We start from the raw sequence: 27,934 nt of genomic DNA, 5'->3' as shown, positions 1-27,934 counted from the left end.
AAGAAAAAAATAAGGCAAAAGAAAAGAAAAAAGAGACAAAGAAAAAGTTAAAACAACAGAAAAATAAGAGAAAGGAAAACGAGAAATAACAACAAAAATGTGAAAAATAAGAAAAAAGGGAAAAATAGGAAAAAAACAAACAAAAAAAATAGAAAAAAGAGAAAAAAATAAACAAAAAAAGAGAAAAAAGAGAAAAAAACACAAAAAAGTACAAAAGAGAAATAAAAACAGAAAAGAAAAGAGAGACAAAGGAAAAACAAAGAAAAAGGACAAAAGAGAAATAAAAACAGAAAAGAAAAGACAGACAAAGGAAAAACAAAGAGTTGTAAAATAAGAAAAAAAGGAAGATTTAAAAAGAGAAAAAAACAAGAACAATTAAAAATACTTCAAAAAGTACAGTACGGGAAAACTAAGTCAAAAAAGACAATGAAAAAAGTGTTCTTCATGAGAAACATTTTTGGTTAGTTCCATTGTGGGAAAAGAAAGGAGGGTTCACTCTGTGTAAAACATTTTTAATGTCATCAAACCTTCATGTTTGTAAAGAAATAGCAATCATATGTTTGGAATCTTAAAGCATTTTTAGAACAGCTCACTCAAACTCATGACATCATCAAACATCACATGACTGATAAAAGTATTTCTCACCAAAGAAAGAAAAAAGAAGCAGATGTATCACTTTGACACCACGAAGACCCAAGAACTCTTGTAGTCCAACCTCTCCTTAAGAGCTGTGTCCAATGACTTTAGTCCAATGCTTGGTTTCTTAGTGCATGAAGCAACCTTGTGACAGGAGATGTTTATGTCCATGATGAAGAAGAACAAAGAAATAGCAAAACAAAGTTACTCTTGGAGATGAAGTGTCTCGCAAATGTTCTCATAAAAAGAGCGCCACGTTCACCGCGTGTCTTCGTGACGTCCATGACTGCCTGAGACGTGGCTCTCATACTCATCGTCCTCATCCTCATCATCGCATCTTTGCTGCAAAGGAGCGCTTTACACTGTGACGTGAAGGTGACATGCGCCTTCAAAGCCTCGCTCTCAGGAGGCTTATAGCTGCCAGGAGCGTCTCAGCAGGCGGCGGAGGAACATGGAATGTTGTGAAGCTCCACGTAAAAGCTTATGAGGAAAGAAAGACGTTTCGTGGACGTGTTACGGTCTTTGTGTCCCACATTGGCAACCTTGACATGCTGAATAATTTAGGAAATGAAGACACTTGAGTCAACAGACTTTCCACCTGAGGGAGGCCCAGCTTAGCATAGCATTTAATAGCAGCATGAAAAGACGCTCCTTCCACCGCAGCTCACTTCTTTTACTGACTTGAATGAACAACACGCTGCAAAAGTCTTAGTCCACCATTAGATGTGTTGCTAGAATAACATATTAGCAACATACAGAACTACAATGCCACTCAGTAGACCGCCACCTAAAAAGGCCTAAAAATCCAAATAAAACTTGCATTTGTGTTTGTTAGTTAGCAGAGTACTTTGTGGTTTGTGAAGGATGGTAAACAGATGTGTGATACAATTAGGCCATTATTCATCAAATGAGTATTTTTTGTGGTAATGCCGCTAATTACACGGAGTGCAATGATTACTTAGTCAAGGATGAATGCCATTATTAAGCAACTACAGTGCTTATCAATCCTAAATGTTAATATTATAAATATTTAAGAAAGTCCAAGTCAGCCTTTTGCCGCACCCTCCATCATTACATAAATACGTGCTTGTATCCAATAACCATTCAACTTCATACAACTTGGACCTCGGGAAATATGCAGAAAAATCATCATATGAAATAAAGCAGTGGTGTCTAAAGTGCAGCCCGGGGGCCATTCTTTGCCCACAGCTTGTTTTTTTATTAACCCTCTGCATTATTATTATGAGATATTATACTGATTTGCTTTGTCAGCTATAAGACAAAGCTAAGATGTTTTGTTCAGGTAACTTAGTATATATTGATCTGCATTGGATTGCTTTTATCTACAGAGGCTTGGTATTGACTTTCTTACTGATATCTGATATTGTCCAGAACTTCATTACCGACATTGATCCAAGCAGCAGCTCGGTGCAGTTTGATAAGATCTCACTCACAAACCAATGTCATTATTGTGAGAAAACCAATACTGATATGATCCGATATCAAATTTTTATCAGACATCTCTAGTTTTATCATCTTAATGTACATATGTACCAAAGTGCCGCCCCTCCGTCCCTCGCAATATCGTGGTTTGAATATCTCTCCCTCGCGTTTTTGATATTGAAAACAAATTCTTCTCCCATTCCATGTGGAAGTGGTAAGTTTCTAGCTTCTTTGTCGTTCTTTCCTACTCCATTTTAAACCCTTTCTTAACTTTAGAATACAATAAATAAATTGGGGGCTAACTAGTTAGCTCACTAGCTTGCTAATGGTTAAAGGCGTTCCTGCAGTGATCCCGTAGCCTGCGCAGTATGGTTGAGCAATGTGGTGTAAACAAAGAATAATAGGAGTGTAAAGGTGACTACAGGGGTGTTAGTTCATGTCTACAGGGCTCTAATAATGGTAAAGATTGTATGGAGAAAGTCATACACAGGTTTTCTATGCGAAAATTACGAAAATGTTCCATTTATGAATATTGAATCCTACTTTGCATATCGTAGTCGGGTCTGGAGCTACTGTAACTAACCTCGATAAAAGAGGGATGACTGTATGTCCGGCTATTTATTGTTATTGATATGTGAAAAAGCTCATGAGAGCATGAAAGCTTGCGCTGGACTAAGACTTTTGCATGTTTCTCATGTCCATCCAAGCAAGGCTGGAATGATGGCATGACATCTCCAAGCCAACGCAGCATGGAAGGTGTTTAAATGCTGGTATTTGAAGATGAAAAGTCTGGAAATGATCTTAAAGTAACATCACGCCATCGGGACGGTCGTACAAAGACACATTGATGAGTATTTACATGTGAGTATTTACACGTGTGTTCAGCTCCACTGGTCCTTTAAGAGACAACGTCTACTAGCAGCGAGCAGGACCAAGTGTGATGTTCTCATGTGTGCACCCTGACCCCTTCTTGGCTCATCATCATCATCATCATCATCATCATCATCGGCATCCAAGTGAGTCGTCCTAGATGAAATATTCTTTTGGGTTTTGCCCCGTGGCATTCTGGGAGTCCGTCTGGTGGTTGAAAGGGAAGTCCTGGCTGTCCTCGCGATTGCCGTCTTTCACTTCCTGGTTCCGATATGTCTCCTTCCTGCGGTACAGGAGCTTGGCGGTGACCGCCAGGCCGGCCGCCATCACGAAGATGACCACAGCGATGACGCCTGCCAGAAGGAGGAACAAGAATGTCTCTCCACATCCTCTCATATCCAATGAAATGCATTTAATAACCAGCATTTTCATCCTAAGCTCTTTGTCAGCAACTCCATAGAAGATCCAAAGAGAATTCAAGTCAGGGCTTACTCCATTAAAAACATATTCTAGTCTAGTTCTAGTCAAAGGGTTCTGTACCTCCAATCAGAGCCGAGTCAGTCCGGATGGCATTGACTAAAGGCTGGCCAGAACCCGATGGGTCTACAGAGTAGGAGGAGGAGGATGAGGAGAAAAAAGACAGAGGAGTTAAAGACAGAAAAGACACAAAGCAGATGCTCCCCCCCAGCAGCGTGCGACCAGGTGGAAAATAAACAGATTAATTACAGAGATAGAGAACGAGAGAGGCGGAACATTCCAGGCACAGCAGAGGGGATACTGAAGCAGTGCACGTTTATCTAGCCATCTATCACGTCATACAACATACCACAAACACATAAAGTGCAATAAATGTGCAGTCCACATGCATAATAACATATTGATGTAATGTAAATGTAAAAGTACTGTATCTATCCATGTGGCTCTGTTTGTTCACATGCGAACCGACAGTACACTTACTACATGACTAAGCTTTTCATTCTGCTGCATTCAGCTGCTTACTCTGTTTAAAAAATAAATAGGGCTGTGAAATATCAATCAGACTAATCGCACTCTAAATCTTAATTAATCATGAAATATCAATAAAATAAACACATAATTTATTCTGTAGCATTTTGCAATGCCACTCCGTGAGTGACAGGCAACAACAAGCGGTAACAACACAAAGACGAACGCTGTCCAGCCAATAATGAGAGCCTGTTGGTACGTATTTACTTACACAGCCAATCAAGAGCGTTACTAAGTACATGCTGCTGTTTTGCAGGTTAGCGTATAGCTACTGGAGCAGGGGTGCTGAATGCTGCTTGCTAACACCGTATAATAGCGAAACAATCGGGCAGTGCCACAGCCACGCACCAAGCTAAAGTTTTTTTTAAAAAAGTCCTCTAAGGTGTACCGGCTGTCGGAGTACGTGGGAACAAAAGAACAAGAGTTGGAACAGGGATGAGATTTTTTCTTTTTTAAATGACGGCTGCTCTGACCCAGATTTCTGAGTGAAAAGTGTGGACTAAATAAGCGGCTTAACCGTGCATGTGGTACTGGCGGGCTTTTATTTTGAAGGCTGGATTTACAGAATACAGGACGTTTTACGGCAATTTGCACGAGTGATGCCGAAGGGACCAGAAGGTAGTTATTTCTTTCAGTTGAGGATTATTTTTTTATTTTAATTTGTCATTTAGGCAAAAGTAAACATATACAGCAAATGTGTCATCACTTTCAAGTACATTTCCAGAATGAAATAGTAGAACAGGCTGCTGCAAAACAGAAAGGAAATAACAGTAAACATAATTAACAAAAGAAATGGTAAAAAAGAAAAGAAAGGGAAAATGAAATGATAAACTAGGTGTTTCCTGCAAGATTTAGATCATGAATTGGATGAGATCGTTCCACGGCTTGTTTTGTCTGAGGTGGACCAAAACAAAAGCTCCTTTGTGAAATATGCATTGCTGACCTTTTGAACCCACTCATATACAAAATACCACAGATTGGAAGTTGGACTGTTGTTCAAGATGTTCAAGATGATATACAATCTTCTCTTGTCACTGATCTTTCTGATCATAAAATACAGTCAAATGGGCATTTTTCAGCCATAGTTCCAAACTGTGATTGTGGTTTATTTTGCTAGGATTTCTTGAGCACAGGATCAGCACACAATTGCGCACACGTGCAGCTCAGAGGGAACGTTGCCCGCGACCCTAATGAGGATAAGCGGCATAGAAGATGGTTGGATGGATAAAAGATATCACACATTTGCCTAACACTAGTCTATTTAATAGTACCAGAACATTTTAACCTACCGTGTTATTATGAGCAATGAGGGGTTGCGTTCAAAAACAGCAGAATTCACGTTTTTAGTGCATTTTCTGGGATTTAAGTGCAGCAACTTCTCCTCCTACATTAAGAGTTACAATGTGAGCAATAAGAATATGTACTTATTGTTTTTCTTTGTCTTTCTGTTCATTTAGACCACACATACATGCATAATAAAGATGTTGTTGTGATATTCGGACCTCGCAGTCGTCTAGTGACAATTAGTTTCTACTATCACTATTCCGAGCATGAATTAGAGGTGTTTTTGTGAGTTGGAGATACATACAGTATATGGTGTTGAAATTGCACTGATGTTGATGTGTTCAGGTCAGAATAAAGGTCTAAAAGAGTGTTAGACTGTACGTTACTTTGTGGATACGTTACACTGTGCCTCTGTCTACCATCAGAATAGACAGGTGTGACTTGCCATGATGTGCATGTGTTAATTACGCTACAAATGTTCACGTAATTGGTGCAACAAATTAGTTACGGCTATGAATGTGCTATTTTTGCCAGCCCTAATTGTACCTGCCCTGTACAATGTAACAGAACAATTGCTGGCAGCACTCGAGCACCATGACGCTACCGCCACTGTGCTTGACTGTAGGTAAGACAATTATTTTGCCAAAAGACCAGTAAAAGCCGCTAGTTTTGTGGCTATTGACAATATTAAGTGTTTGATGTGCGGCTACTTTGATGTCCCAGCCAGAAAGATAATGCATGATATGCTGCATGCAGTTATGGGTAGGGACACGTTTAGAAGAAAAGGGGAGGGGGAAGATGCTTTGCATCACAATGTCACAATACATGCTGGAATTCATTTTTCCCTTAAATGAATCACAGCTCCTTGCAGTAGCGGCAGCACTCATGCAGCCCCAGACTGTGATGCTACCACCACCATGCCTGCCTGACAAGACAATTATCTTGCTTCTTTTCCATGCAACATGTGCATGAAAACAGACCCCTCCCAGCACTCACCTGATTGGTGGGGCGTGTTGTGCGCCGCATGGGGATTGGTGGACGTCGTGGATCCACAATTGGAGCGTAGCAGCGGGCCGCTGATGACCACATGGGGAATGGTGCCCGGTGGCTGGAGCAGAGCGTCCTTCAGGGGGCTGACGGTGTTGAAGCGAACCACTGACAGACAGCCGCTGAAGCCCAGGGAAGCCAAGCGAGCCAGATCTGGATCCACATCATTTGGATCTGCATGGGGGGGCGGGGGAGGTTGGTCGGGAGGGATGACACCTTCAGTAAACATTAGGGGTGCAACGATACACAAAATTCATGATTCGGTTTGTGTTACGGTTCTATATTTTTTTGATACAAAAAATAAATTACATTGCCTTTTTAAATTTAAATTTTATTGAAATTGCCAACATTTTTCACATTTTTCAACATTTTCAGCACGGTATGGATGTGGGAGGCGGAGCTCAGTGGCTCTGCGCTTGACAATGCAACCTAAGCCAGAGTAGTTGATTGCAGCTACAGAGCTTTCAGCACAGCGTAGTGTATCTGCGATCAACTACTCTGGCTTAGGTTGCATTGTCAAGCACAGAGCCACTGAGCTCCGCCTCATGCTGAAAATGTTGAAAAATGAGTTAAAATGTTGGCAATTTCAATAAAATTAAAATTAAAAAAGGCAATGTAATTTATTTTTGTATGGAACAAATATCGAACCGTTACACAAACGTATCGAACCAAACCGAACCGTGAATTTTTCTGTATCGATGCACCCCTACAGAGCGGCGTCAGAAGTTGATAAAATAAATATGAAACTGCGTATTGTTCAGTACACATGTGTGTTGAACGGTTCGATACAGATACACCCCTGGTAAACATGAACTAGTGTAATTGTGTGTTCACATGACACATGCTGATGAGGCAGCAGCCTAAAAGCTCCTCTCGGTCCAAGCATTCCATCACTGCACCCCCTCCCTTCCTTCACAGTCCCTCCACTTCCATTAGTGGTTCTGATGGATGACGGGGTCGACGGGAGGCGACAGAAAATCCACTTTCCCGCCACTTTTCTGATGTCGATCTGACGCCTGGCACGCTGACGCTGACAGGGCCGTGTTAAACACTACGTTTACACCTCACCACACCGCTAAGTGTAAGCATTACTCCAGGTGTTGTTTAAGGGAGTTTTAGACAAAATAACTCCACAGGCTTTCTAAACAAAGCTGAAAAACAGAAACGTTACAGCGGCCACAGTGTGGCTGTTTTCAGCTTAGTGCCTTTAAAGGGATAGTTTGGATTTTTTTACATGAAGTTGTATGACATATCCATCAGCACTGTAGTCCATTAACAGCGACTTACCCCCCGCTTGGTCTCTTAAGTCCAGGCATTTTTGTGATGCAAATGTTGTAATCTTTTGAACCCATATTGTTTTTAGAAGCCAAACTCTTTACTTAATTGTCTCCAGCAACTAAGCGGAACTACATTCTTCATCACACAAATCTGACCAGAACTGGACTTAGGAGACCATGTGGGGCGTAAGTCGCTGTTAATGGACAACAACTTCATGTCAAAAAATCCGAACTTTCCCTTTAAGAAAAGTCTGAACTTGATCTTGTTGAAGTTGTTCTGAATTTTGAAAAGTTTAGCTTGAAAGAATTAGCTTAAAATGCAAAAATGTTAAGTAGTAGATACGCTCAGCTCACGGGACGTGACGATACACGATATTGGGTTCATGAGAATGAAACGACACCATTATTAACATTACTTGACTACAATGACAAAACATAGGACTGGACATACAGAGTTTTTAATTTAACTGAGTCACTAAACAATGCAGGTACATTTTGAAACCTGTTCTAACCTTACATGCATGACCTAAGCATGATGCCTTTCACTGTTTTTCCAATGACGAAAGGTAACATAATGACAGCAGTTGTAGCTGCTACTACGAATCTACTACAGTGGTGTCAAAAAGTGTTTGTCCCCGTCCAGATTTATTGCATGTTTGTCACACGTAAATGTTTCAGATCATCAAAAAATGTAAATATTAGTCAATGACAACACAACTGAACAGAAAATGCAGTTTTTAAATGGAACTTTTTATTATTAAGGGAGCAAATAAATCCAAACCTACATGGCCTTGTGTGAAAAAGTGATTGTGATTGTGTTGTCGTTGACTAATATTGAAATTTGTTTGATGATCTCAAACATTTAAGCGTGACAAACACGCAAGAAATCAGGAAGAGGGCAAACGCTTTTTCACACCACTGTAAATGATTCGACACCCTCTTGGCCTGTGGTGTTTCACAAGGTTCATTTTTTGGTCCCCCCACTTTCTCCGTACACCTAGTTCTTCATTAATATTTTACAATAGACTGCACTGAACAAATGTACTTTTAACCACAGTTACAATGAAGACAGGGCAGACATCTGACCAAGAGAAATATTTCCTTTTTGTCCGTCCCTTCTTAAAACATGTACTGTTTGTTGGCTTTGAAATAAAACCGCAATATAACTTGAACAGGGAGAGTATACCAGACTCACTTGTTGTACAGCAAATCTGTTATGGCAGAAAAACAGGGCAAAACATAAATAATGGTCTCTTGTTTATTTTACTCACCATTTATTCTGCCCAGCAACAGCGACTTCACAGCATTGAATTCTCCATCAGATGTGAGGTTGAAGGCTTCTCTGGTGTTTTGGTCTACCTGAAAAACATAACCCAAAATTACAGAATATTTCTTTTAGCTTGACAATTATGCAGGACATAAGAACTGCTTGTGCATGCAATCATCTTCTCAGAGAAGTGGGTGAAAAATGACTTCCTCATATGCTAAAAAGTTCTTTTTTTCAGACCAGAGTTGGCTATCATATATGACCACTCTGAAGAAGACTGCAAGTGAGCAGTCAAAACTCTCAGGTATGAAAAACTAGCTAACTCTGGTCTGAAAAAAGAAGTGTTTAGCATGTATTAATGATAAACCAAATGACCTTCATTCGCTTATGACTTCCTCTTATGAAGCAAGTTCTTGTCTTTATGGTTGATCGTGAGAGGTGGGTGAATGAAAAGCATCATCCAATCATCTGGGGTGAAGTTGTCCATTGGAGATTTTTTTAATGAGGGCCGAGGAGGGAGCAAAAAGGCAGTCGGTGAAAAACGTAGCCATTTGAGATCACAAGATATGCTTTCATCTGAAGAAATTTCGACTTATTCCGTCAACAAGGCGTCACTTGACTTGTGTTTTTGTATTCAAGTTGGTTTATGATTTGAATTCAAATTGTTTTATGATCTATATTTATGCCATCTAATAATGTCAAACTGTAACTTGACCCAATTTAGACACACTTTTGTCCCATTTTTAAGTACTGATACTAACATTTCCCGCTGTCTTATGTTCTCTTCAATAACCAAAGCATACAACTTGAGAGATTTCACTCTGATAAATCAAACAAATGTCATGTATGAGTGCAGATAATTAACAAAACGCATGAGAAACTTACCATTTGGAATCAGGCAATAAATTGAAAGCGTCAAGTGAACTCTATCAAACCAACTTGCGTGTTACATCTTGTTAGACAAGCAGTGAACCTGTAACTCCAGCTGACCCCGGCAGCCTGTCTCCCCGCAATTGTTCGGTGAAAGCCTTAAATCTACAAGGAATCTTTCCTCATGAAAAAGGCGAGCCAGTCGACTTGCTGCAAGTCTTTACTGTTGAGGAGACGATTCAACTGTTTTCTGGAAATAGAAATACCGTCCATGAATAGTTAGCGGCACGTCTTGTTTCACTGGTTGAAAGCCGCAGCCTGGACTAATTACCGGCAGAACTTGTCTGCATTATATCATCAGCATCAAGCCTTGAAATAAGCATTATTTGATCATTATACAGTTTGTAAAAGTGTTACACATTAGGTTATTCATTTTCCAAAAAAGCTTAAGTATCTATACCAATGACATCATCATTTAACACCAGTTAAATAGCTCACCCAAAAAGTAATTTATTATTATTTTTAGAGCAAATGGAATAAACTGCCTCCTATTATATGCCATATGCCAAGTATTTTTTGCTCTCATGTCTTTACATTGACCTGTTGGGTGGATTAGATAGATAGATAGATAGATAGATAGATAGATAGATAGATAGATAGATAGATAGATAGATAGATAGATAGATAGATAGATAGATAGATAGATAGATAGATAGATAGATAGATAGATAGCACACTACTGCATACAGGAGGGCACTAGCTATCACAGGTAGAAGATCTGTAGCAGCTTCACAAGTATATCATGTGTCTTCTCATGCTATTGTTATGAACGTATATATTTTGTGTATGATCTGTCTGAACATATTGTGATATATTATTATTGTGCTAAACTCTCTATATGAATGTGGTTGGAATTAATTTGTATTCATAATGTTATGGCATGTGTAATTTGAAGTAATTTGTCATTTTAATGGTGGACCCCAGGAAGACTAACCAACACAGAAGCGGATGCTAATGGGTATCCAAAGAAATAAATAAACTTTCAACAGTAATATCTGTGAACATTCTTATTTATCCAGGTAATTTTATTCTCAGGGCATTGATTCAGTCGCATATGGACAGTTGAGGTTGTTTTAAGGCCCCGTCCACAAGGGAACGCTCCTGTTTTTTGGGGTTTTTTTGCGGGTTGAAAAAAAATGGTGTCCACACAGTGTTGGATCAGTAAATAGTCACATCCACACAAGAACAGATCACTGGGTGAAAACGATGTAATACATAAGGCACATCTACTTGTGGCGCTGTAAACAGACACAGACAGAACCACATGACACACCAAAGCGATAGAAGAAGAAAGAACGCATGCGCATAAGGTCAGGCGGCTTGTCTGGACTGACGACAAAGTGGAATTACTTCTGCGAGTCATTTTGGGTTAGGGTTAGGGTTAGACTTCATTAGCATATCCGGTTACATATAATATACAAGAATAAATCCATCCAACCATCCAAACATATCTTGCTAGCAAATGCTTTTGTCTAGATTTTTTCAGTGGCCAAAAAAACCCTTGAAATAATTAATGAAACCAAGAAAAGAGGACATATAATTTATCCACATTTTTACACTTGCACCATGAATATAAGAAAAAAAAGATAGATAATGTTGTCATTGGTGACGTACATTGCACATACATAGCAAAAATCTTTTTGCCTGACGTTTATGCTCTGTAACTGCCAAAAAATAGGCCGGCTGGATGTAGACACGTTCTGCACATGTGTAGAAGCGATTGCGTTTCCGGTACGGATTGCATAGCGACAGGCTCCTCCAAATGTGTTTTTTTTTTCCCGACAAGGAGGAATACGCGTCTGAAGACACTCCGATAAAAATCCCCAAACAACCATTCAAAACAAGCATATCGCTGACAAAGACAACCTTGACTTAAAGGCGCTTTTGTACACTTCCATGCACAGACTTCCTGTTGTATGGAAAGGACGCTCACGGAAAAGCTCCGTCTGTAACTACCGAAGTTTTAAACTTTTTGTGTCCACAGTTTGTGATTACAACTCTCCAAGTGAGTGCTGAGACTTCTGCCTCAATTCGGACCAGGGAGTGGACTAAACTCACCAAAACAAACGTTAGTTGGAGCCGACAGCCGTTAAAGGCAAGCTATCAAGCTAGCAGCGGCTTGACAGCTGCTCACGAAGCCGGACTTTTAAAATATCTTGGAGTCATCCTGTGGAGATTTCTCCGGCTAACAAGGACTGGTGAGATACAAACTCGCTGTTATAAAGAGTAATCACCGAAGGCATTATACCACAAGTTAACGGCTAACAGACGGTGTTGCTAAGCAACAGTAACAATGCCAAAGATAAAAGGGAGAAGAAGCGGATCAAGCGGTGGCTCCAGCAGTTCAGGTCAAAGATTCAGTTATAAATATGGAAGGTGCCGATCCAGTACTGACCCGAGTCACCGATATCCGGAGGTGCGAGTTGTGTACCTAACCCGCCGAGATCAGACGACGAGGATACACTCAATCAGACGAGACAACTGAGTAATTATATAAAAATATGATATGGAAAGCAGGAAGTGAACAATATGTACTGTACTAGATGTGGAATGGATGGGGGGTAGGATTAAATAAGCTTTGCTTCTTCCTACTCCTTTTGGACATGTGGAACTGTGAAAGGATGATTCATGAGATGTATTCCATTGTAACCTTCATGTTCAAATAAACTAAACTAAACCAAACCAAACCAGTTTGTTTCGTCAAAACGTCAACAAAAGAGGAAGAAACCATTGGCTCAACAATGGCTGCTGGGAATGCTAAAACTCTGATTAAAGCTAGCCTGCTGCCTACCGCCAAAGCTATGCAAACAATTATGCCAAACCAGAAAAGGTGGCAATAACTACCAACAACAAGAACAGCCTTTCAACTCCATCCAAGCCTCCTGGTCTTAAGAAGATTAGAAGTGATTCCACACACGAAAGAGATGCTGTAATACTAAAAGTACAGGCCAAGATCCCACTGCCGCTACCATCCTTGCCCCCGTCACTAAGCTAAATGACATGATGGAAAGTTTCAGCGTACAGCTAGCACAAAACACACTTGTGATTACTAACATTGCCAAAATCATTGAGTTTAGCTCATCTGAAATTTAGGACTGCAAGAGCAAAATGAAAGAAACGGAGAAGGAAATGATGCTTCTCAAAGAGAGTGTTGGAAAATAAAAACCAGTGAAGTGGATCGTCACAAGCGACGGTGGAACTTGTGTCTTAATGGTGTGAGAGAAGAAAAACAAGAAAACTGCGGACAAATCCCCCCAAATTTTCTTGGCAAAATCTTATCACATTGGAAGGAAAATATAGACTTCATCGTTGACACAGTGCACCGCCTCAAAAGAAGGATGGACAACCACCCAAGACAGATCATCACCCAGTTTGCCACAAGACATCACAGGGATGAACTGTGGCTGAAAACCAAAGCCCACCACCTATGCAAGGAGCTGGGCACCATATTCAGTGAATACACACCAAGCACACCAAGCAGTCTGGCTGAAAATGGAAACGGCTGGAAGAGAATGTCTGAAAGCGGTGTTCCATGGACCTTATGGGTACATAAATGGCTGAGGGTAACACCATAAGTTATCCCAGTCTTTATTGAAGGACTTATGCTCTAAGACAATGTGATCCTAAACAGTTCTTTTTATCGTGTGACGTGTCTTGTCAGCTGATTTACACCGATGTTGTCGTTGTCTTTCAGCCAGTGAAGGCAGTGCTTCTTAAAGGACTACATCCCAGGTGTGGGAGAGTAAAAAGGCGCCCTCGTCCCGACTTATGGTCCTGTGGGCATGTTTCCGTTTCCGACAAGACACGTCACACGAACATCAGGTGACCACTCTGAAGAAGATTGAATGTGAGCAGTCAAAACTGTCATGTATGAAAAAACTACTTTTTTAGACCTCATTGGACTAACATAAAGGAATGTTCTATATAAGCAACAAATATGCTTTTTTTCTCTGTCTCTCTCTCGCTCTCTTTTTTCACATTACATTTAAGATTAGTGGTTCTGCCAGTGTTTAATGTTGCAATGTGGCTTCAGTTTTATTTCAGTTCAATGAAGGGGACTAAGCGACATTACCAAACGAAAAGCCTTATTTCTCTTCTGTAAAGGGAAAAATGCAAATTTGTTTTTTTTTACAAGAGACTCAGCCAGCATCCGAAGATGTCCATTTTCGGTCAAAACAAGGGGGAGACAAAGCATATTTCAGTCATGGATCTAGGAGGTCTGCAGGATTGGCTACATTGTTAAACAATTGCCCAGGTAAAAATATTCATTCAGACACTGATGGCAACTGGGTAACATTGGTTGTTAACGTTGAAAATGTAAACATTATGTTAATCAATATATATGGTTTCAACAATGAGAGTATGAACAGAATTTGTTTTCACAATGTGAAAACCTTCAATCAATATTCTCCAGCCCGTTTGTACTTATTGGTGGTGACTTTAATCTTGTTGCAAATGACACTCTGGATCGATGCCCTCCTCGAACCCCTCATTCTTCAACTAATCGTACAAATAATGCTTTACAACTTGTCGACATGTGGCAGCAAAACAACTCAAACAGGAAACATTTCACATGGTTTAAGCCTAATAATACTCAAAAATCTAGTTTGGATTATTGGCTAATCTCAAAAGACATGATTTGCAATCTTATAGTGGGGTAAAAAAGTGTTTGCCCTTTTGTGTGTTTGTCACACTTAAATGTTTCAGATCATCAAACAAATTTAAATATTAGTAAATGGAACTTTTTATTGTTAAGAGAGAAACAATCCAGACCTACATGGCCCTGTGTGGAAAAGTGATTGCCCCCTAAACCTAATAACTGGTTGGTCCACCCTTAGCAGCAACAACTGCAATCAAGCGTTTGCAATAACTTGCAATGAGTCTCTTACAGCGCTGTGAAAGAATTTTGACCCACTCATATTTGCAGAATTGTTGTAATTTCATCCACATTGGAGGGTTTTTGAGAAAGAACTGCCTTTTTAAGGTCATGCCACAGCATCTCAATAGGATTCAGGTCCGGACTTTGACTAGGCCACTCCAAAGTCTTCATTTTGTTTTTCTTCAGCCATTCAGAGGTGGACTTGCTGGTGTGTTTTGGATCATTGTCCTGCTGCAGAACACAAGTTGGTTTCAGCTTGAGGTCAAGAACAGATGGCCGGACATTCTCCTTCAGGATTTTTTGGTAGACAGCAGAATTCATGGTTGTATTTATCACAGCAAGTCTTCCAGGTCCTAAAGCAGCAAAACAGCCCCAGACCATCACACTACCACCACCATATTTTACTGTTGGCATGATGTTCTTTATCTGAAATGTGGTGTTACTTTTACAATACTTTTACAATGTTACTTTTCCAAAAAAGTTTAACTTTGTCTTGTCAGACCATTGTGTGTTTTCCCAAAGATATTGGGGATCATCAACATGTTTCCTGACAAAATTGATACGAGCCTTAATGTTCTTTTTGTTCAGCAGTGGTTTTAAACCTTGGAACTCTACCGTTTTTGCCCAGTGTCTTTTTTAAGATGGAGTCATGTGAACGCTGACCTTAAATGAGGCAAGTGAGGCCTGCAGTTCTTTGGATGTTGTTGTGGGGTCTTTTGGAAGAGTTGTCGCTGCGCCCTTGTATAGTTTTGGTTGGCCAGCCACTCCTGGGAAGGTTCACCACTGTCTCATGTTTTCACCATTTGTGAATAATGGCTCTCACTTTGGTTAGCTGGAGTCCAGACTGATTAATCTCAATTACTTTCTTTCTTGAATCACAGATGATGAATTTCTGCTCTTCTTGGATTTTTATAAAGCCTTTGATTCACTGGAACACACCTTTCTTTTTCAAGTGCTAGAATACATTGGATTTGGCATTAAGTTTCTAGGAATAATTGAAGGACTTTATAAAAATATTAATAGCTGTATTTTCTTAGCTTCAGGCACAACACCAAGTTCCAAATCCAAGGTGACATCCTTCAAGGGTGTCCATTGTCACCCTATTTATCTAAGCAGTGGAAATATTAGCCATCTTCCTAAAACAGCAGTAAGTCTATGAAGAAATGTTTTAGGTACAGAAGTAATAGTCAGCAAACTGGCAGATGACACAGCTCTGTTCCTAAAAGATGAGGCTCAAATTCCAATTGCAATTGAAGAGATTAAAACATGCTTTAATGTATCAGAACGTTGTTTAAAACTTCATAAATGTGAATTGTTTCTGATCCAATAATGTGAAAATATTTTCAACATATCTGTAAAGTCAGAGGTGAAATAATTAGGAATTAATTTATCCAAACACCAACGTAACTTTCAGCAAAGTAGAAAGTAAAATTAAAAGATTGCAAAACCAAACTAAATTTATGGCAGCAAAGAGATTCTCGGACGTATCTATTTAAATAAAATGGAAAGTTTATCAAGATGTATTTACCCTGCTCACTCTCATGCCATTCCTACTAGAATCATTCAAGATATAAATCAACTTACCTTTAATTTAATCTGGAGAAATAAAACCTACTACCATCCCGCTCAAAACCCATCAAAAAGGGCAATATGGTCAAAGAATTTAAAGATAGAGGACTCAAGGTAATAGATTTTGATTGCTTAAATGGTACACTGAAATTTTGTTGGTTAAAATCATGGATATAAAATGTATTCCTTTTGGTATTGCATTCCAAAAAAGTTATTTGATAAATTGTGAATAAATTCCTGCTAAGATGTGACTTCCATATTGAGAAGCTTCCTATCACTTTATCTAACTTTCATAAGCAGATTTTGTCTTATTGGAAGATGTTGTACACACGCAACTTTTCATCTCACCGGATTCCAATCTGGAATAACAGATTTGTGGATGAAAGGCTGAAACGCCCTTACAAGACTCCTGTTATCCGAGCAGGTTCATCAGCTAATGCTCAAGATGATTAGCTGTCCTATTTATTCCCCAGCATGAGGACTAACTGTCCTATCTACTGTAGTCTTGAGCAAGCGGACTGACTGTCCTATCTAGCCTTGACCAGGCTTCCTCAAGAATACCTGTCCTATCTAGCCTGGAGCAAGCTTCATCAGTTAACTCTCAAGACTCATTGTCCTATCTAGTTTTGAGCCATGAGAACTATCTGTCCTATCTAGTCCTGAGCCTGAGGAATAGCTGTCATATGTAGTCTTGAGCGACTGCTTCAGTTCATGCTAGACTTGAGCATGAACTGATGCAGCCTGCTCAAGAATAAGTCGATCACAAGACTAGTTGTCCTATGTAGTCTTTAACATGAACTGATGAAACCTGCTCAAGACTCGATAGGACAATTTCATCAGCATTCTTCATCTGTCTAGTCTTGAGCATGAACCAAAGAAGCCTGCTCGGATGAGAGGCAAAACGTCTACTAAGACACCCTGGACTGTCCAGTTGCGATCTATTAATTGCCTAACGCTAACCAGGCTGGTCCATCAATATCATAGGGTAGGTGATGCTGTGTCGCCTTTGGTAACAACTCCTGGTTGTTTCAATGTATATGATAGCTTTTATGTCAAAAGTGGATGAAATGGTCCCAGTGAGAGCTTGCCTTGTTACAAAGACGATAATATCATGACTGAAGAAGAGGGAAGGTCACCTTGTGTGTGATCTTATAAGATAATATTAATTAAACACAGCGCTTAGATGAATTTCACTTCATACATCATCTACTGCTAACGAGATAAGAGGATGCCGTGGAGCTGAGTCATATTTCATCAGACGCTCTTTAAATGCTTCTGATGTTACTTCGGCATCTCGTTGAGGTCATTATCTTGTCACTCTTTAAGAACGCTCTATTCATCAACATTCTTAGCTGGAAACACTCAACAACGTACTTACCATCATGACTAAGCATAATGACTATGTGAATATGATCAATGACATTTAAGACCGCAGGTGTTCAATCTATACAGGGGCACTTTGATACATTTTGTACATTAAAGATGCTAAAAGCAATCCAGTGTAGCTCAATATATGCTAAGCTAAACAAACAACCTCATCTTAGCTTTGTGTGATAGGTGACAAAGCTAGTTAGTGTAATATCTAATAATATATGTCGTTAATAATCTTTTTACAAGGGACAGGGCCAATAAAAAAATGAGCGGTGTGCCAAAAATAGCCCCCGAGCCGCACTTTGGATGCCCATGACATATCTCATTTTAAATATTTGAGGTAAAGTAATCCCTCATTTATCGTGGTTTATCGCGGTTATCACTATACAGACTGAACTGAAAATGTCAGAACTGGTCTCAGTCAAAGCTTTTCGTTCTGTTTTGTACACTAGGCAGCAACAAACCTATGAGCAATGCTTGTGTTTTTAATTTTTTCCTGTTTGTAATTTATTGCCTTAAACTTTTTGGAATATGTTGACATTTGCTGCTGACCCCTTGGCCAGGTCGCCCCTGGAAATGAGATCCTGATCTCAGTGGGTCTTTTCTGGTTAAATAAAGGTTACATAAATAAATAAAAAAATTAAATTGTGTCCAGACCAAACCGTGCTAAGTGAATTTCCACAAAGTAAGATTTCTTCATTGCAAAAGGAATGTTTTTGTTGTTAGAGCACAGAAAAACTGTTTACAATCATGTACATTTTTTAAACATTATTAGAGCACTCTAGACATGAAATAAAACCCTTATCGTCACATTTACATTCATATTATCCAATATGGTATATATTGATAAGATATAAATGGCTTCACTACTGCCATAACGCGCCACACGCATGTCAGCATGGACGTTGCCAGCCGCCCTAGCATCTGGAAACACCACATCTGGCACAGTGTCAAGTTAGCCCGTCTTCTCATCTTCTTAATGGCTTATATTTGTACTTTAGTTCATTTATTTATTCATTTAGCCATTTGTATGCTTGAAAATGATAAATTTAGGCAAAAATATGTACAATTTGCTTGAAAATGCAAATTTTTTCACTAATAATGGGCCGTATACAACCAAGAAACAGCATGACTTATTAATTAATATACAGTCAAACCTGTCTTAGCGGCCACCTTTATAGAAGGGCCACCTGCCTATAGCAGCCACTGAAAAATCCCCCCCAGCAAATTTACATGTTATAGACCCTGTGTATAGCAGTCACCTGTCCAACGCGGCCAGCGGCCACCCATTTTGTCTCCCTTGGTCAATATCTGACTGCATATAGCAGCCAAATTACCAACTCAAGTAGAAGCTTCATGCACGAAAAAGTTTTGTTTTTCAGTCAATGAAGGCGTCGTGTGTAGACTTTAATTACTGAGTCCTAGCTCAGTCACAATCATTCACAAGATCCACACAAACTGTCAGTTGTTCCACATAAAAAAGCCATCTTCTTTTGAGCTTGCTATTTCCTGGTCAAACATGTAACTTTAAGAGCATTTGCACCAAAACATTACCGCAAATTAGACTGGGAACAGGACGTGCTCCCAGCGACAATACAATAAAAAAAAAACATACGCTCGCATGCATGCGGCAGCGGGAGCAAAACTGAGTTCGGTTGTACTTAACTGAAGTATTTTATCAGTTATCAGTTATTATTAAGCCTCTAGCTTCCTTTTAGTAAGTAAAAACCTTGGCTATGATTGCACTACATTGTCATGTAGACCTACAAAGTACACTTGGAAGAACAAGAGGTGAATAAATGTATTGCAACTGATGTGAAACTGATGAGGGGTAGGATTAAATAAGCTTTGCTTCTTCCTACTCCTTTTCGGACATGCAAAATTGTGAATTATACTATGTAATGTGCTACTGTTTGACTCATGCATGTTCAGGATTAAAACCATGAACCATGATAATAACAAGCCTAGTAGTGCTGTACAACTTTTATCAGCAGTCCGCAGTGCCATCTACTGGTCAACATTATAATTTTTATTTTTTTTCCCTTTTTTTTCTTTTTTTTCCTCTACTAGTCAACATTCAAACTGGACGCCAACCTGTCTATAGAGGCCACCTGTCTATAGCGGCCACTTTTGCAGACTCCCTCTAGTGGCCGCTATAGACAAGTTTGACTGTATGTTGGAAAAACTGTAATAGGGAGAGGCTGCGAAATTCGAACCACAATGTGGCAAGGGATGAGTGTATCTCCTTCTAATGCTGACTAATGAATGACGTGTTATTGTCAAAGTTTAGTCTCGTGAATTGGAATGCAGGAGAAAGATGCCAGTGTGGGATACATTGTGGTCAACGTTTGTGCGTCACCTGCAGAGACACGAGGTCTTTCGTTCTCCTGATGGTCACCGTGTGAAGACGACCGTCAGCCAAGTTCTTCGCTCTGCTTCTCAACACCTCAGCTTCTCTGCTGCTGTGTAGCTTGTAGCGCACCTCCAGCTTATCTACACACACACACACACACATACACATACACACCTTTTCACTCCATTAAAAGCTCTAATCTTCTTCAATCGTCCTTCTATTTTGTTACATTTTTCACTTAAGGAGCGTTGGCCTGAATAAAGCTTTACATACTAAGAGGATTAAGCTCTCATTCCCTATCAATAACACAACACACTCTAATTAATTTTGCTAATATTAGCATTAGCACCAGCAGTGAGAGGAGATTTCATGAAATCCCTGAGAGGCCTTTTAAACATGAAACACATTGTCCTCCTCTGATGAATATTTAGAGTCAAATACAACAATGAATCCTATAAAGAACATCATTGATTGTGCAATGTTATATTTCTAACGGTAAATGGACACAAAGCAAAAAGTTCTATTGGCCGGCCCGCTGACCTTCCTCCCATCTAGCAGAACCCTCAAAAGCGCTCATCATGTCCAACTAATGCCGCCAATGGACTTTTTCTCCCGCTGGCCGAAGCAAATCGTAATAACGGGCCCAGCTGGACCGATGAAAAAGCAACAGAGGCTGACAGGAGAGAAAAAGCGACTGACAGAGCCTGATAGGACTGCTAAAGCACAGCCAAGCAGAAGGACGAGGAGCTAGATGATGAAGGGGAGGTCAACGTGAGGCAAAAACGATGGGGAAGGTGGACAAGATAAGACGCAGAAGGGATGAGAGTTGAAGATGAGAGTCTGAGAGGATGACGAGAGGTGAGATGAGGGCGAGTAGCAGTACTGGAATGAAAAAGAAGCCTTCTAAACAAAAGCCTGGTCCTCACTGTGCTTGTTGATGAGCAGGGCCAGGTACTCTCGCTGGTATGAGGACACATAAAGCAGCAGAGCGGGACTCTGGCTGGTTCTGAAGCTCAGGGAGACGTTCTCCGCCCTCAGGCTCACGTCAGACAAGATGGAGGACGGCGGCGTGCTGATGTTCCTGCTCCACTCGTAGGGCTCCTTGAAGGTGTAGCGGACAGACGTCGTTGGCTTGAAGATAGCTGACACCTCTGGAGGAGGACACATATGTTTGTGCGGGAAGGCCAAGGAAACTTGCTGTGAAACTTTTGAGTCAACGGTGTCCAAACAGGGCCGCATAGAAAGAAAATTAAGTATGTGGGGGGACAGGAGGTACTTTTGTTGACTTTAATTACATACTAAAATATATTACATTACTACAACATTATACTACACAAGTGCTTCTGGAAGAGTGGGGAGTCAAGTGTCAGTGGGACCGTGAGTGAACCTAGCCCTTTAATCGCCAAAGTCACAAAATTGCGACAAGCATCATTGCTGTATTTAACAAGCCATTTCTACAAATATGGTGCCTCGTGAAGTTAATACTTTACACCAGGAGACGGCGGACTGTAACTTCAATCTGAGGAACATTTGTGGAAGTGTTTCTATGTCAAGTTTAGAAGTTTATGAACTTTGAACCGGCGTGCGATTCCGCTCACCACAGTCCGCACGCAGCATATTCTTGAGCAAAGGTCACTGACATGATTTATCAATTTTAATTACATTATAAGCTCTTCGTTTTTTGAAAACGAACGGTAAATTCGTAAAAATGTATAGTACATGGCAAGAGACATGTTCACTGACCGCCGCAGAAAAGGGGCTTTTCCGGAAGTGATGTCGGCGTAGGCGCAGCTCTCATCTTAAGCAGAGTAAACAAACATGAGAGGATGGACGAGACGGAAGATGTTTACAGTGATTATAGCGAAGATTTGAGCGGCGTGTCATTAGTTTTTGAGAAGGAAGACACATCTGGAAATTAAATAGAGAACTTGCAGAACAGGGAACCACCGACGATGTAACAAGCATGTCTGATGCGGAGGTGTCCGATGACAAAGACATAGAGATGGAAAATGGTCGGCTTCAAACACAGAATGTTAATTGAAAATTACCTTGCAGTTGCTTATCCTTCAATTATTGTTTTAAATCGTCTTTTTAATGAGCGTAAAGGGGTCTTTAGAACCTTTTTTATTGTCTATTTCGTCGCCGTCGCCAACCCCCAATTTATTTTATCACTGTCAAAGTATGTTTTCTAACATGTATAATGCTTTGAATGCTTGTTGCTATGGTGGCATCGTGTTTAAAATACAATATGTAAATAAGACATGACTTACTCCGTTCTGCGGCAACTGATGCCGTCCTTCTCCTTTTGTCCTGTGTTGTATAGCATCAGGAATAGCATCCTTGCATCCAAAATGTCTTTGCAGTATACTGTACTTTCTAGCCAAATGCTTCTTGTAAAGGTGTTGCTTCAAAGCAGCCTTCAGTGAAATGAACATTGCAAAGCCCTGTACGTGAGGCGCGGGTCCATCTACCTCTTGTACTTGTACAAGAGGCAGACGGCTATTCTAAAATGGGCTTCTCGTCAATTTCTGCGTCTGGTCACATCGTCATCGTGTCGTCGTGTATAAACCGCACCCTGATTTTTTGCTTCTTACCAGTGGAAAAAAAGTGCGGTTTATACACGGTGCTTTACGGTATACGCCTTCGCTGATGTCAATGCCTGAAACGTCCCTTTTTTGCAGCGGTCAGTTGAATATGTCTCCCGCCACATACTATAAATGTAATATTTACGAATTTACCATTCGCTTTCAAAAACCGAGCAACGTAGAACATAATTACAATCAATATAGAACATATTTAAGCAAAGATGATAAATCATGTCAGTGACCCTTTCAGCTGATGCTTTGCATCGGGGTGGCAGGAGGGGAAGTGGTGGGTTGTAAAAACACCGCTAATGGTGAGGGGAGTAGCAGGAATGTAACAAATACGCGGCGCTATCTGCGGGAGACTCCTCGGCAGAAAATGCACTGCTAATAGATCGATATGACCTGAGAATACAATGACCTGGATGAATGAGAATATTCACAGGCATAATAGATAGATAGACACTTTATATCTATCTACGTAATAACAGCGGTAATAACAGCGGTTGAGGTAGCAGTGGTGTTCAAGATCCAGCTGTAAATGACGATGATGATGGCTGGGTTTGCTTGAGAGATGAGGAAGAGTATCACAAGTGGATCAGACATTTTGATGAGCCTGTTGATGAGCCGGTATCATGGAGACAAAGATCTGAAATTCTGAGCCTGGTGATGTCATAATATGCAAATTTGATGAGTAAATTTACTCCCATCACAAACTTTCGGTCGTACTGATGATTTTTCTAATTTACAGTATGCCTTTATCTCTAACCATTTTCAAGCTACTACCTTAACTTTAAAACGTTTTGACATTATTTTAGTCCATTGTATTTATCTGTTTTGATAAATAGATGATTGTATGCAAAATGCTGCTGCCATATAAGTTCCGGGGGGGGATATTCTGTGCCCTACGTGGGAAAATAATCGAGAACCACTGTGTGCAGTTAAAAACATCTCAGCTTAGACTGTAGACAAACCAAATTTTAATTGTTCTTATGTGAAACTGTGTTTAGTCTTGTGTTTAGAATATGCTGAGTTTCCAATAAAAAATGCAAATGGAACCTGGGCCGGACTTTGGACACCCCCACACCCCCTACAGTAGATGCCTGGATCGGCATTCCCACCTTAGCATATTCTAGGATTTATTTTGTCTCCTTTGTTGTAAATAATAGTTATTTTTATTGATGACTTAAATATGATGGCACTATCTGCAGGGGGGAAAAAAGAGTGCTGCGCTTTGAATCCAGCAGAGGGCGCTGTCTCATAAGTCAATTCACTCAACATTTTCCAGCAGAAGATGCTTTGACAGAACGTGATGTTGTGTAAGTGCATGTTTTTAAGTACAATACTATATACTGTATAACTGTAGTTGTTTCTGAGTGTGTAAAACTCTATTTTATGTATTTAATAACTGTGGGAATAGCGTTAGAGTATCACAATTTGGCTTTTGGGGCTTTTAATGGGTGAAGTCATTATTCACGTTTTTTCACTATTTGCCATAGTGGGATCTAGTGTAGTTTATTTTAATTGTCTTTATGGGGTTGGCACTCACCTGTGTGACAGAAGACCCCGGCGTAGGCCGACGGGCCGCAGTCACAGTGGAAGCCGTTGTTTCTCTCCAGGCAGCGCCCATGGTTTCGGCAGAGCAGGCCGTAGCTGCCGCAGTGACCCGGGCAGCCGGGGCCAACGCCAGGCGTGATGCGGGCCCTCTCCTCCAGGTCCAGGGTGGCGCCGTTGAGCTGCAGGGCACGGATGCAACCCCGGAAGCCCTTCTGGCGGGATGCTGTGCCCCCTGAACAGATGCTCGGTTTATAATACTCATTTTTTGAAAAGCAATCATATCATTATGGAGTCATAAACCCATGCAAGGCGCCAGCACAGCAGTTTGGTGCTGACAATATAATCCAGGATCTTGTAAATGTTAGGAGGAAAAATTAGGACCAATAAACAAAATGTTTATGGGTTACTAGCTAATGGGTTTCCTCCAATAAAGCAGATTTGGTTAAAACGCCTCATGAAATCTCTGCACATAATAATGCACTTCTTATTCTCTACATTTGCAGAGGGACTTTTTTTGCACATGAACTCAACACTGTCTTCTAATCATGTATGATCATGAAACCCAAAATGTATGATCAACTGCAGGGGTGCATCATGGATCTTAATTTGCTTTCTGGAACATGAATACACAGGTAAAAAGCACATTTAGCACATTTATTGGCTAAGCGCATCAATATTCCCCGCTGCTTTTCTGATCCAATCCCCTCACTGTCTCTTGGTGTGCCTTCCCTCCACAGCTTGTTTACTCACATCAAGTGACGTACAAGACATTGGTACGACGATAAAGCCGCATGTCGATAAAGCCACAGTCAGAGTTGAAGTGATGAAGTGGAGATAAGCAGACATGCGCTCTTGATGAAGTTTGTCTTCAAGATCTCTGTGGCTAATTACACGATGGCCTTATTTATGAAACCCCCGGTTCAGGTTCAATTAGCGATTACTTATAAATAAATTGCATTTTCAATCAATTTATTAATCTCAGTCTATTCTGTGGTTGGGGCTTGGCTCTTCAGCAAGCCACACAAGCATCACAATGATTGTAAAAGCTGTAAAACCATACCATATTGGCACATCAGGTCCACTCACCAATGAAGAGCTGACTGTTGAGCTGCAGGTGTACATGTCCATCAGCAGGAGCCTCCAGTGTGGCAGCGGGAAGGGCATCCAGCCGCAGAGACGCCTCTTTGACGTTGCGTTCCACACGGACCCGATGCCACCGGTCGTCATTCAGGGGATTGCTCGACTCAACGTGAACCTCCAGGGGCCCGTTGCCCACGTCAAAGGAGAAAACCACCTGGGTGGGAGCTGGCAGGAGAGAGGATTATGGATTATGGATGTAGACTGGTGCCAAAACCACATAATGTGCAGTCTCTTGGGCAACCTTCTTGCATCACCTCCAAGCAGGTTCAAGGCCGGAATTGAACACATTCCATAATTGTGTTGTGGTTTGGTGTGGTGTCAGGGCTCCGTCTTATGCCCCATCTTATTTTGTCTCTCATCACTGCTGTGCCGATGACACTCAATGCTATTTCTACAAAAATCTAAAAGAAGGCTTGGATGTCTCAAGCTGGAGAAGACGTAGCATATCTTGCTCCTGCAAGAAAAGATTGCCTTCTTGCGCACCTATCCGCTATTGTGTGATGACTTTCATTTGTGCTATTGATATAATTGCCTTGGGCCTGTTGTGGATGGCGCTGCGCTTGAACGCCGCAGGTCGCTGCTCAGCCAAGTATGTCGGCTGAATGCTCGGCTCCATCTAGTGAAAGATTTAGGAGAGCGCCGGCCAAGCAGAACGGGGCGGAAGGTACAAACTACAAGATGAAACAATATCCTCACTCCCTTTGGTAACTTCATTCTGGGATGGTTTTCAGGGCCTGCCACACAGTGATGTGAGGTGTGTTGGGAGCGGAGCGGCAGTATTCCGAGGTGGAACAACCACACCGCCATTGATTTCCCTTGAGGGGAGGGGGTTGCTGGAGCAGCAGCAACACTGCATTAGCTTAGTTTTTGTCATGTCTGCCATAGCTTCCATCGCTAGACAACAAAATACTAATAAAAGTGCTACGTACTTGTACAACCCTCTACACTGTGCTAAAACCATTCATACGTATATATACAGTACATAATGTTAGTTCAGACTTTATTATTTAGAATGTCTGATGCTACAATTAAAATGATTTCTTCAAGTCTATTCTGTTTTTATAGGGCTAAAAGTCCTTTAATAAAATACAGTACATAACTACATAGCAATCTCCAGACACAATGCAAATGTGCCCTCTATTATGCTACTCACTTGCAAATTGGCCTATTCCAATGACTGTGCTTAGAAAATGCTTTGGAATTAATTTTTTCTGGGAATTTTGTGGCATTATTGTTAAGCGTATAATTGTATAATTAGGGGTGTAGAGTTAATAAAGCGCACTGGAGCAAAGTGACTCTAAGGGCGGCCTCCAGGGTTACTCACAACTCATTTCTATCCGGATAAAGTCTCGGATGCCCAGGTTTTCCAGGAACACCCCAAAGGGAGCGGTGGTTTTAAACATGAAGGAAATCTCGGCGCTCAGCTCCCCGTGGAAGGTGGGGAAGTGGAGGTAGGACTTCTCTTTATCAAAAAAAGCGGCATTCCAAAAGTTCTCTGGGAAAGCACAAGAAAGAAAGAGATCACCGTCGATGGAACCAAAACCAAGCATAAACGAGCACAGCTGACACTTTAACAACACTCATTTACTTAATTTGACTTAATATCCCTTGCCACTGTGTTATTTGTATTTCTGTTATATGCATCCATTTTCCTGTGCCAGTATGGGAATCAACCACCTATCCACAGTCATCCCTAGCTGACCATACGTTACACTCAACTACGCATTAATATTTCACTACAGATCTTGCCGTTTATTTTTATACTTCCATAGGCAACCGGACTTACTGTCTCCATGGCAACGCAGTGGCCCCACCCTATAGGCAGCCTCTGAGCCCGGCCTTTGGATGTCACCCAGCACCAGAGATCTGACAGGGAGGCTCTCTTTGTGGCTGAGCAGCCCAGAGTCTTCAGTCCTGGAGGATGGAGGGAAGAAGAAGAAAAAGAAGATGTTGTTATTATTCCACTGACATCACCATAATCATCCTACCGTGGTCACTGCTTTGAGGACGCTTCTGAGCAAATGGTATCCAGGTCTAGAAGTGTAGTGGGCAGCACCTTGTATGAAATATTGAAGGCGCCGCTAGAAATAGATGTTTGTACTTAGAAATTACACAAGCGAGGACTGGCAACTGTGTGAATAAAATGTTAACATTTGATGAAAAACCCAAAGCCCAAAACCCAGTTTACCTGAGGCGGTTTTATTATTTCATTCATTTATTTCAAACACGATACATATTATCCTTTAAACTATCAATTTTTCATACTTGTCTCATCCTTCTATGACTCAAACAGTGACATCAGTGTTTGTCCCTTTTGAAATGCATACTGTATATATCTTCATCAAACCTTTCAAAGTCATGGTAAATAATTCATAACACAAGATGAAGACCTAGATCAAATCTAAACAACACTGCAATCTTATAATACGAATGTAGAATTATTCTATGTGGTCATTATTAGATTACAATCATACTCCATTGCATGACACTGCAGAGGGTTGTCTCAGATATTTTGTCTCTCTCTTGTTACTGAATGTCTGATAATATCGGCCGACCTTTGTGAACCACAAATTCCATGATCACATTGGGACAGGAAATATGATTTGTCAACGGTTAGAAAGCAGCATTTAAAACAAATTTCTTTGTCCAACAATATCGGGCGACCGAAATGATTGGCCAGTATTATTGGACACCACTCATTTATTCATATTATCGCATTATTCA

The 27,934-nt window shown here is 40.7% G+C and overlaps 1 protein-coding gene across 2 annotated transcripts in view; it reads right to left on the bottom strand.

Annotated features, from left to right (window-relative positions):
• Positions 1 to 297: 297 nt before the first annotated feature.
• The window catches only part of LOC129176998 (contactin-associated protein-like 4), an 81,812-nt gene continuing 54,175 nt past the window's right edge, over positions 298 to 27,934 (bottom strand). The window contains exons 15-24 of one of the 2 annotated variants that reach the window (XM_054767662.1): positions 26,997 to 27,124; positions 26,535 to 26,705; positions 25,157 to 25,375; positions 24,063 to 24,302; positions 20,858 to 21,082; positions 19,938 to 20,071; positions 8,834 to 8,921; positions 6,235 to 6,459; positions 3,490 to 3,552; positions 299 to 3,302 (exon numbers count right to left, since the gene is read on the bottom strand). In XM_054767662.1, coding sequence (XP_054623637.1) covers positions 3,106 to 3,302; positions 3,490 to 3,552; positions 6,235 to 6,459; positions 8,834 to 8,921; positions 19,938 to 20,071; positions 20,858 to 21,082; positions 24,063 to 24,302; positions 25,157 to 25,375; positions 26,535 to 26,705; positions 26,997 to 27,124 — 1,690 coding nt within the window. In that variant the 3' untranslated portion in view covers positions 299 to 3,105. Of the gene's footprint in view, positions 3,303 to 3,489; positions 3,553 to 6,234; positions 6,460 to 8,833; positions 8,922 to 19,937; positions 20,072 to 20,857; positions 21,083 to 24,062; positions 24,303 to 25,156; positions 25,376 to 26,534; positions 26,706 to 26,996; positions 27,125 to 27,934 lie in introns of both variants that reach the window. The other variant, XM_054767663.1, reaches the window with a different exon arrangement.

The sequence above is a fragment of the Dunckerocampus dactyliophorus genome, chromosome 2 (assembly GCF_027744805.1).
Source record: "Dunckerocampus dactyliophorus isolate RoL2022-P2 chromosome 2, RoL_Ddac_1.1, whole genome shotgun sequence".
Taxonomy (NCBI): domain Eukaryota; kingdom Metazoa; phylum Chordata; class Actinopteri; order Syngnathiformes; family Syngnathidae; genus Dunckerocampus; species Dunckerocampus dactyliophorus.
Note: the sequence above shows the minus strand (reverse complement) of the source record. Positions and strands in the feature narration are given on the sequence as shown.